Here is a 12,076-nt window from a genome sequence, read left to right as displayed (position 1 = left end):
TTTCTCTGTTTACCTCAGGAGGATGAAACACCCAATACTTTACATTGGTATACTCAGTATTCAGCTTCAAACTTGTTCATAGAAAAGCATACGATACAAATAATGAAAACGAAAACCATTTATTCTGTCTCCTGTTTACTGCTTTGTTTTAAAATAATCAGTTCCATTCTGTCCTGTTTGTTCGCCATTTCTGGCATCTTTCAGTTTCTTTTTTTCTCTATTTTTTTTCTCTCCCCAATTATGTTGTCAATCAAACAAAACAGTTTTGTGTACTTTTAGCACCTCAAAAAGACACAGAGGACACAGAGTCATCACTCTATCAATCAAAAAATGAAAAAGGATAAAATGAGTTTTCATTACCATAAGAAAAGCTGTGACTGACCTTCTAGGACTTTTTCATAGGACACAAGAACCCAAAGTCTACGTCGTAATACCACAACACTCCACTGATACAAGAGCAATAAACATTATACAATGCACATGGTCCCTGAAGAGTTGTTTTGAAGGAACAGTGCTAAGGAGATGATCGTCCCAGTCACTCCTGTACTAAGTCTGGACAGACGGACAGGGAGATGAGCCTGCCTTCTTTCTCTCTGCTCACGTGTATTTAATTCCCTATTTGTACAACTTAATTTTGAGATTTTAATGAGTTTAATTTGTAGGATTTTGAATTGTAAGGTTACTTTCCATCTATTTTGGTTTTATGTTCAAATGTAGGCTTAGTTCACAAAAGTCACTTTAACATCACTTTTATGACATTTCTTTTTAGTGAGTTGTTGACTCACAAATCCAGGTTATTTCTGAGTATTTGGAGAGCTAATGTTCTGCTGTAGTAAAAGCACTATACTAAACCAAGTAGAAGTGCAGACATTGTATCAATAATGAACACTGTCAATACTCTGTAATAGTTAATTATAATTTGTCATAATGATAATGTTATGACAGAAACTTCCTTCAGGTATTTATAATGTGAAATTCATTGTTGCTGAGTAGTAAGTAGTTCACCAGTTTTCCCAGGCAAACAATTTGTAAATGCAGGTGACTGCCACGGGCAGAACTGGCAATTCAGTTATGTCCAGTAAGTACAATTAATTCCAGCTGTAAGGTCATATATGAAACCTGGCAGATCTGAATGGAAATAAAATGTGGAAATGCTGCTTGCCAGGCCCACTCAGCAGCCAGTGCATCTCGGCTTGCTCAGACTCTGCTTAATGTTGAAAAGAAGAAGTGTCTCTGGCACTACCTGATGATCCCTGAACCACTGTACGAGCACGGAGCAGCGGCACTGCTCTTCTACACAAGAGTTGGAGTTTGGGATAGTACAGTGCGAGACAGACCTTCCATGTCCTTCCATGGTCCTTCCATGTTTCTGCACCGAAACTGTGGGATGCACCTTTCCTAGGAATATATAGTGTTGCACTGGCCCTGGAACATAGTAATATGTTCGCCTAGTCTGCTGGGACAGAAGATATAAGTGGAATAAAGCTGTTGCTAAAATGGGCGTAAAGCTAGGAGTCAGAGTAGCTGAGAGAATAATTACCAAGAAAACTAGCATTCAGAGATTAAAAATGGAAGAGCAAGTTTGGTTTTGCTTCTTTAAGAGCTATTTCAAGAAGATATGCTAAGAAGCTTTGCATGATCTCACAAGAGGGATGCGTCAGTCAGCTTCCTGGCAACAGTTAAACGGAGCTGTTATTGGGAAAATTTCTTAAGGGTCCTCAATTTGTCTTAGGAGTCTCCTATGAAATAAAATAAAAAACAAAACAAAACAAAGCAAGCTGTATTATTCAGCAAGTGTGGAATACCATACTTACCAAACATGAGCACTTGGTATAACGGTTAAATTGACTAACTTTTCAATAAGTTGATGCTACTTAGCAATTATTTAATAAGTCCTGATTCTCCCTTCACTTGGGTTTTATTTAGGTTTGTTTTGCAGAGCCTATTATTTTTTTTTCCATTAGCAAAAGTAATCTCTAACCATTCTCCAAAATAGTTTTACGGGAAAGAAAAAAAAGATGATATTCAAAATCTGTACTCTAACTTTTCTGCTACTCTACAGGCCTGTGAGATTGCAGATAAAAAAGCACTGCCTTAGGATACTCTAAAGGTTATCAAACTTGTTGGACAAAAGACTGGAACTAGTTCCCAGTGAAAGGCTTTCTCTTCACAAAGAAAACCTAGCCTTAAACCTTTCTTTTTAAGTTAGCAGGAGATTTCATAACAACGATCACAGTGCTACTGTGTGTGTGAGAGGGAGGGAAGGGGGGGAGAGAGGGATGGTGAGAATACCCGAGTGGACCAATAGCTCATTTAAATCAAAAGCCAAGCTTTGAACTCCTCCAGAATAAGATGCAGTGGTGAATTCTCTTTACCCAGCAAGTTTGAAGACAATTTCAGACCATGAAGAGACAGCTTAAGATCCTCAAATTAAAACAAAAATAAAGGAGGTAAATACTACAATACTATCTTAACTGGACCTCAAGATGAAAAAGGCAGGTAACTGTAGCCATAAGACATTTGAAAGCAAAGGTTGATATGTTTTATGGATGCAGAAGAAAGAACTACATATGGCTGCACCTTGAATACTGATGACCAACTCTGAGTTTATCGAGAAAGTGACTAGAAAAAAACAAAAATCTGTTGAATTAGACCTCTGTCTCACCAAGTTCTTTTAATGTACAACTATGAAAATCACCAGTATCAATAGAATTAAATGATATGTATCAGGTGTTAGGCTAGACTTTTCTTCAAAAAAATAGTCTATAGAGTCTCAACAGAAACAGAGTTGGCTTACTAGCAGAAACATGGAAGGCCAACACGACGTTGGTAACATTTGGCACGTAGAGTATATTTAAGCTTAATTTTCTATGTCCTGAATAGGAAAACCTGAAATAGCGCTCCAGTTCAACAAACCTCTGATAAAGAATATTTGTCACGTACATCTATGATTGTTTCAGGGTCTTTCCAAAATTCATTAAGGACTCAGAGGTCTCCCATGATAATTTATACTGGTTTGGGTTTTATACTCTTAAAGACTAAATGTCTTCAGCACAGGAACAAAAAATACATACATTCGGACTGAAAAACAGGAGCAACACAGGTATGGAAGAATGGATTGCCACTTTCACCTGCACGTTTTCCTTCTTTCTGTAAGTGTAAAAATCCTGTATTTTTCAGAAAACATGTTAGTGCATGCTACATTAATTACCTGAACTTTGGAAAATAATATCTATTGTTAAAAACAGATTTGGTTTTAAACTTAGTAAAGAAATAACCACTCTACATCTGACACTCATCAAATTGAGCTATTTTTGTTCAAGCAATGAACAGAGAAATGCCACAAGTGAATAAATACTGGATGCTTTGAAGAAACATAGCAGTATAAAAACGAAGAGGTGTAATGCCTTGGAGGTCTGGTCAGTGAAGCTCAACACGCAGTCACTGGGAGTTTGTTACAATACAAAAGCAAATCACAGTGACTGTTTTCCAAAGCTCACCTGGAAGTTTCTTGACTGTATTCAGAAATGTCCAACACACATTTTTATGCAAGTAAAGAGATTTTCTATTTTATTAGAACATCTATTGCAAGAAACAACTTCCTATTTCTGCACTAAAATATTTTTGCATCTGTTTTTGCACTATAAATACTCCATTTGTATGCATATATGTGTACACATATTTTCAGTTTTATATATATAGATTATTATTGCTGGGATGTGCATTATAGAAGAACTACAGCACTATGTTGATAATATACCCCTGATATTTCCAAACATTATTTGGTAATTCAAACGGACATTTTTTATTTTAAAAACCTCATAAAAGAAAAAAAAAAGTTGTTGGAATTCTTTCCTTTTTGAGCTCTGGAAATTTCTGTTATTGATAGGAATAAAAAAAGTAATTTTTTACCCAGGTCATTTTTCAATGTAGTAACTTGTCCCATTCACATTTAAAAATTATATTATAATCAGTGCATAATACAGTGTCTGTCTCCTCATTTTTAATATTATGAACAATAGAGTTGTATCGTAAACTTTTTGGAAATCTCAGTGTACAGTATTTTGGAATAAATACAGGAATAAAACAATAAATGAAGAGGAAAAAAAAAGCATCAGTTCTCTGTAAGCCTTTCCAAGCATGCTGATAACAGGTCCGTTTTCAAGAACAAAGTATCAGTCAAAAACTAATGTTTCTGAACCCAAAATGCAGCCTGTCAATTAAGTGCAGAACTTTCAGTGACTTGAGATCAGTATGTTTGTGTCAGTCCTCTTTTTTTCTTACATTTCAATTTTTCCATTCACTCTCATCTGAAAAAAGGCCTAAACCACCTGTGGCTGAAAACTGTGCTTCGCATCTGTCCAATTTAAGATTTATTGAACTATCAGTCTTCATACCATACAGGGCTTACCAAAAATGAAGAAAGATGCAGCCTTTAGACTGGATGGAAGCAGTAACATTGTACAGAACAGCTCTTTTAAAACTTAGACTAAAGGTAAAGAGATTTGATAGAGTAAATTCTCACCGTGAACCTTAGCAGCATTGTGCCTTCCTACATAGCCACATTCATACCGGCAATGACGTCTGTAATTCCCTGAGCTCATAGGGGGAGATGGCTGCTTCTATAAATAAGCAAATAGGGGAAACAAGTGAGGAATAAACACACCTACACCTGTCTTTCAAAGGAGCACTAAGATATAAACAGGTGATGAAGAAACATAGGCTGGAAGTTTTCCAGATTGGATAAAAAAGATTTTGCAGCTGCCTTGCAGTAGAGCTATAGATACAAAAAATCTGACTTTTTATTTGTTGCTTGCTAAGTTTATAAATGGTTTGAATACGCGTGCCGGCTATTCCAGAGCACTGCACATGACCAAGATTTCCCCTTTTGGTTCTGTATTTGTATGTTTAAACTTACATGTTTAAACAAATCTCTGCATTTCCTTAAGCAAAGATTAAGTACTGCTTAAGACTGATCACCTGTCCATCAGTGGCTTTGATCACCATCAGTTTTCATGTTTACAGATATGCTTAGCCCAATCTATAGAGGTATAAAGCCTTGCGTACATTTATTAGTTAGAAGTGATAGTTTTTGAAGCATGACCTTTTGAGAAAAAGGTCTCTCTTCTGGTGGTTTAGCTTAAGAAAATGCTGCCACGTTCCTCCTCCTTCCATTTAACAAAGAGCTGACTGGGTGGGTATGTCCCACCTGTATTTTCAAACGCTCTGCCTTCTCGGCAGAGAAAAATCTCTGCACTGATTTTTCTCCTACGTGTCAAGTAACTTCCATAAGGCTGATGCCAAATATTTATACGCTACAACAGACTTTAAAGTAGGAATGGATCAACTAAGCCACACAGGCAAAACATAAAGGTGTGAAACCACGATATGAATATTTCACAGGAAAAATAACAAGAGGAGAATTTGTAAGAAGGAATTGGCACACACATTCGGTAAGGTACGCTTTGTTCTTTACTGGTTGACTTTTTATCCCCAAAGCAACACAATAATTAGAAAGACATCTTTCGTATAACAGCTTTGCTTTTAACTGATTAAGAGAAGTCTGTCTTGTCTCACAAAAGCTGGAAGTGATACTTACCTACCTATATGCACAAAATGAACTAAGTCAGTAAAAAATGAAACTGAATACTTTGGCACAAAAGCCTTTCCTTAGAATAAGATGAAACCTAAAAATGTTTCTCAAAGGTGTAGATTTGGTCATGAAGAACCACTTTCTGAACCCAATCTTTTTGTTACACATCTCCCCAAATAGGATAACACACATCTTACAGTGGCTCAAATGCTCCTTGGGCTACTCAGATCAAGCACAGTGAATTTTCTTCACTATTTTACTGCAATTTTACTGTTTGACGTTTTTCCTACATGAAGGAAATATATATTTAGATGAAAGAATTAGTTATTTAGATTAAATTCCGGAAGCCACAGCCTTATTCTTCCTTCAGATCCCACCTGAACGCTCACGTAGGTTATGACTACTGCAAAACTCATCTTGGTGCTCACAACCTGGCAGCTCACAAGCTACCACTTCTCAGTGCAGCCCCGTTTTTTCCTCCTTCCGTCTTAGCTATTGTTAATACCAATGAAGAGGTAAAAGGCGAGAATTCTCATGAACAAAGCAGTGCCAGCTGGTCCTCTGCAGACTTTCTATCTCACCAACTCCTCCTATTCATTTTATCCGTGTTCAGAATTAGAGTGTAAAAGCAATCTAGTTTCATACATATTTATATGTATACACGTATGTATACACATATACACAGACATGTATACACACTCATACTTTTTTCTGAAGACTGCTAATAATTTTGCAGTCTTCTGTTCCCACTCACAGTCCAGTCCGTTTCTAACTACAGGAAATTCTGGCACTGCTCTCGTAGGTAGGCAAAAGGCACTTTAATCTTAATTGCAAGTCTCACTTAACTCTGCTCTTTAGCTAGCTCTCATGACCTATGTTTAGCTCAAAAGCCTTTCCTTGGAACAAAATGACAAAATTATCCTTAGACAAAAATTATCATTCTCCATCTGTTCAGTCTCCAAAATGATGTCTCAAAAATTTTATCCGTATCCATCACAAAATGACTATAACCACTGAGTTCTATGTTTTCTTGCAAGTTTTTGGCTATATTTGAACAAGACTTTAAAAAAAATTATTTAGCACAAAAGTCTTTCCTAGTGTTTGCTGAATATGTGAAAAGTACACATGGAAAACAATCTTTTACATTTCAGCTGACTTCATTATAGTAAAATTAATGTTTTCTTCTGGAAAATATATACATTCAAAATATGGAACAGAAAAGCCCAGGCAGGGAACTCTTACAGAACTAGTAGTATAGGACAGCTGCCAGTAAACATACAGACTTAGAAAAGCGAAATCCAGCAGTGGGATTTGGGGAGGCAGCGTAGTGAAGGTCAAACGAGCAGCATGTAATGCTGGCTGAATAGTTTGTGCTTTTCCCAGCTTCAGTCTTTCCTAAGGACTTTTCAGGACTTTCCTAAGCCTGGTGAAATACCAGGAAATTTCACTCTGGCTGTCTTCTCTTCCAACTCAGATCTTATCCTGATAGTTAAGTTGTAGACACAATCAAATGCAAATTACGTTGACCTCCACTCTAGCAGAAGCAGCCCTTACCATAACATTCCAAATCTTGAAAGGAGTGGAGATAGTGTTTTAACAAGGTGGAAGAATGTACCAAGGCACATGGTGGCAAACTGGGAAAAAGAAGTCTTATAGGGTGCTTAAAATTCTAACAGAAATGTACCAACACCTGGTTTTTCATCTCTGTGACAAGGCAGCTACCTGCTTCCTTTTGTTTTGATGGTTGTACTACGACTGTTGAAATCCTGCTACTTTTCTCTTGCTGAATTATAAGTTCTGATGAGAGCATGAACATGAATATCTAAAATAGGAGGCCTTTTTTCATGTCACTGTCTGAGGTGACAGCTTACGGATCTAAGGTACCAGTCAAAAGTCTGCTTGCCAAAGTACAGAAGTACTTGCCAAAGTCAAAAAAATTGACAACTTGATTGAAACTGAATTTACTTATGAAATTGAAGTATGTAGGACACATAGGGAGCATGGATGCTACAGGAACAAGCAAAATTCCAGAAATGTAAGTAAGGCAGTATGATGCAGTTTGAAGACATGACAACAGATATTTAAAGCTTGAAAATACTCTCTGAGGGAATGAAAATCAAATGTATAAATTGCAGGTACAGAAAGAATTGCTTCCAGGAAAAACAGAGAAAAAACATCTTGTAGCTTCTTGAAGTGAAACACTAAAGAAATCTTAGAAAGGGCAAAGGTCTGCACAGCGCCTGCCTCCTATCTCAGCTTCCACAACATCCATCAATTTCCCCATCTCAGGTGGCTGGAACAGAACTGATGCCCCCATCTCCACACCAGCAGTGGGAAGGTTTTCATCCTCTGGCTGTACTCTTTCTCATTACGCAGCTTGGCTCCTAGGACAGCAGCTGATTTATTGCTTCCTGAGTTCGCTTTTATTCTTTTTTTTCCATCTTCACCCTCCTTAGAAAGAATATAGGTTTAAGACATACAAAAATAGTGAAACAAAAAAAAACTCTTGCTGCCATAAAAAGGCACGGCATAAAGATAATAATAGACAAAGGATAAAAATAGAGTTACAGTGGAAAAGGTATGGGTATTGAAAAGGTGTAAACAAACCTACAACTCTAACCACAAAAATTTAAACTTTTATTCTCTTCAACTCTCCTTGCTTTCTCCTGATTCTATCTTCCCAGTTGCACATTAGCTTACAATAGATTTAATTATTAAATCATACAAATGAACATGAAGTCCTCCCTGCGTGAACGCTCTGCAAAGCTCCATTCCCTGGTGCACAGATATGAGCAGGGGCTTACCCGAATGGAGTCTAGTGCAAGACCAGAGGCTCAGGCAGCACTCCTGTACTCTCTTTATACGCTGGTTTAAGTCATCAGCAGTGAAAACTAGGGCACAGGGGCCAGTAGGGAGTTTATTAATTCATTTAGGTGTTGTCTGTCTGAATTATTTTCCATGAAAAGAGAGTTTTTTGAAGAGCCAACTGAAATACTGAAAAATAACCTTCATTTGATTTTTTTTTTCAGTATTTTGCTCCCTTTTACTTCAGTCTTCATAATCCTTTGAATCCTAATGCAACTACTCATTGTGCTTTTTCACAATTTTCACATTGGCAATCACTGCACAAGTTAAATGCATTACGGACTTTACCTCTGAAAACATAAACCTTTAGACTGTCCTGCCACAGATAACAAAGCACACTGCATCTGTTTCATTTTGAAATGTTAAATAACATAAATAGGTCTCCAAAATGAATACACATACAGAAGGATGTGGATTTCGCTGCTGGTTTGTAAGCCTTGAAGTCACGAGTGTGTTATGTTTTGGAATATATTGGAAACAGTACTTGGCCTAAAAATCAAGTGTCATTCAATTTGCATAATCTGTCCAGAACGTATGAACATTATTGTATTTGTCACATACTCAGTTGCCAGCTGAGCATTTATACAGAGAATACTTAAATGGACAGATTAAAAGCGAGCAAATCAATACATATATGAAAATAATTCTCTATCTTGATCATTTATATTTTTTTGCAAGTCATTCAAACTACAGAATAATGATCCATAGCAAGGAATCAAACTTGGAGACATTCATGTAAATGCTGAGTGTTACTGGATGGCCCATAATGCAACATTTGGGATAGTGCCATATTCAGACCCTTACAGGGTCTGATGAAAATGAAATTCAGTGCAGGCTGCCCGAGAGCAAGTTTAACACAGCTATGTAACCAACGTGATTTTAGTGATAGGAAAAACATTAACTTTACACCTCATGTTACACGCCTAGTTAAGGTGAAAAATGTACTTGTTATGAAAAGAATGAGAGCACCAAATTTTGCTCTGACATGAAATGCTAGCTAGGAGTTAAACTTGCAGTCAAATACTGTAATCTTTTAACCAGTGAAGGTTTTTAGTAAACTCTTCATATGCATAAGACTCAAGCTGCACTAAAATAAAGGCTTCTACTTAAAACTCAGTTCCACAGACATCCTAAATTTGGCGTACTAAGGATACTTTCTACATCATTCCTTAAATTCCTTTAAAGACCTCTCCCATTTACAGCAGCAGCTTCTGCTTAAAACTCCAACAAGGTCTCTTTCTTTGCATGTTAGATTTATAAATATAGACTCTTTTCTCGGTAAAATGAAAATAAATAAAAAACCCAAACAGATAAACAACAGTGAATGGATTAGTTCTTTGAAAACATTGTATATTCCTTTGCTCCTCTCTCTTCCTCTCCCCTGAGTTCACTACGGAATTATAGTACCGGTAGCCATACTGCTGAAACGTAATTATAACGCAAATTTCTCAAACTTCTCAGCCACTGAGGTTCAAGGAAGAGTGCTTGATGGACTTAAAAAATCAATCAAACAAACAAACAAAAAACAGTAAGTAGTTTGTCTTTCTAAATTAAAACACATCTATTAGAAAAACGTACTGAAGATTTCCATGTTAATAGATCATTTATTTGCAAAACCACTATTAAAGCAAACAACTTTGCAAAGGTATTTGACTTTGGGTGTATAAGAAAAGTTTTTCAATTAATTCAATGCCCAAATATATTTGCAAAAGCACAGAGATTGCAGACACAAATATTAAAAAAGGATAAATTTAAACAAACCCTTATGAAAATCTGGTTTTAGACTGAATTATAGAACACACAATGAAAAAAAGCAATGGCAGTTTATGACAAGTCACACACATACTGCAACAGGATGTAAACTTCTTTTCCTGATTCATTGCCTTGAGAAGATGTCTCAATTACACGCAGAGGAAGAAGGCTGGAGAATTACCACAGTAATTCATTTATATTACCTTCCTGCGGAGACCTCCTATTTAGTCACAATACCACTCTCGCTCTGTTTTCTGCTACAATTACATAAATTACATAATTTAATACCCATGAGGGCTTTAGATCTGTCATGCTATAGGACTGTGATTTCTCTTGCTATTTTGAAGTAGAACACTCTCTAGTGCTATTGTTCAATGTTTTACTACACACTTCATAGCACAGAGATGATTGTAAACAAAACCACAAAGAAAGGCCCACGCTAATCAAAGTAAGAGTGTGAATATTTGTGTGCCTTGCAAATTACAACTTGTTTCATTCTACAACAGGTAATAAGTCTCAGGAGTAGCTGTAAGGACTGACACAGGCTGTGCTTTCCTCTTATCATTAATACCAGGATCAAGTACTCGCCAAGCAATTTTTCAGTATTTCCTTTGCTGTTTTCCAAATATATTTTTGAGTAACAATTCCATGCAGTTTAATGTCATAATTGTGTGTATGTATCTTTCCCTTTACAAATACTGAGAACTGTTTGTATACCTTAGAATTTTTAAAATAGAAATATGTGAAAAATAACCACTGGATCGTTACAAATGAAACCAACATGGAAACAAATACCACTAAGGGTTTAGTGCAAACAGCTGGTATTCAGTCGTGCAACATTGATAAATCTAGAGATGGATACAGTCTAAATTTGTCAAGCTCTGACCAGCCTTTTTGATGCATGTCCTAAATGACTTCCAGTTTATGAATGGAAGATTCATATTAAAAAGTCAAAGTGACAAAGTGAAGAGAAAGATTATTTTTTAATGAAGTCTAATAATGCTCTTCTCTAGAGAGCAATACATCAAATTTTCCCAACCGAATACTTGTTGGACCCATGCTCTTCAAATGAAAATATTTCTCCTATTTTCAACTCCTGTAAACACTTTGCTTTTTGTAAACATTCCCAGAAAGTTAAGGAAAACTAAAACAAGAGGGCACTAACATGACAAGTTCTTAAGACTCTTCTTTTCAACTTTGGAGTAATGTTTTTCACAGCTGAGAGCAAATCAGTAATTTTCCTTTGACTACTTTGATTCAGGCACAGTGCTGAAAATTCTTGATTTTACCCCTGCACTCTGTGTATTTATTTTTTTTAATGCTGACTTCTAAATTTGATACAATAATGCATGCATTTCTATGAATTTAAGAGGATGTTTCTAGCAGCTAAGAGCTTGGGAATGCAAACTGTAAAGGAACAAAGTGAAAAGTCAAAAAGAAGGAATTCAGAGGTTACTTCTAAAATCTCCATTTTTATTTTTTAACACAGATGGTTTTGTGAAACGCTGTTGATGCATTTTAACTTTTTGGTTGCCAAAATTATAATCATCAGCAGCTGCATAAGAAATGGTAGTTATGGAGGCTGGAAAGTCCCTAGGAAAGTCATGTCTAGTGTTTTGCCACTTGAATTCTATCCCAAACAGTAGTGATCTAAATGGGGTAAAGTGGCAGAAGACATATATATGACACCTAACAGCCCTGACTGTGTAAGCAGCCAATAATCTGTTGAGTGTTACGACAGAGGGCATTATACTCTGATGGATGTTCTCCTCCAAGACTGATGGACATGACTGGGTCTTGCTAACTGGAATGCAGGACACAATAAGTTTTCCCTTTTCTTTTTAAGATGAGATATCAAAGGATGGC

At 36.4% G+C, this 12,076-nt stretch overlaps 1 protein-coding gene across 9 annotated transcripts in view; it reads right to left on the bottom strand.

The window, feature by feature from the left end:
- The window catches only part of PLEKHH2 (pleckstrin homology, MyTH4 and FERM domain containing H2), a 59,723-nt gene that overhangs the window by 36,105 nt on the left and 11,542 nt on the right, over positions 1 to 12,076 (bottom strand). The window contains exon 2 of one of the 9 annotated variants that reach the window (XM_048057642.2): positions 4,526 to 4,622. The exons of the other annotated variants lie outside the window; for them this stretch is intronic. Coding sequence (XP_047913599.1) covers positions 4,526 to 4,543 — 18 coding nt within the window. The 5' untranslated portion in view covers positions 4,544 to 4,622. The remainder of the gene's footprint in view (positions 1 to 4,525; positions 4,623 to 12,076) is intronic. 9 annotated transcript variants of the gene reach the window in all.

The sequence above is a fragment of the Anser cygnoides genome, chromosome 3 (assembly GCF_040182565.1).
Source record: "Anser cygnoides isolate HZ-2024a breed goose chromosome 3, Taihu_goose_T2T_genome, whole genome shotgun sequence".
Taxonomy (NCBI): Eukaryota; Metazoa; Chordata; class Aves; order Anseriformes; family Anatidae; genus Anser; species Anser cygnoides.
Note: the sequence above shows the minus strand (reverse complement) of the source record. Positions and strands in the feature narration are given on the sequence as shown.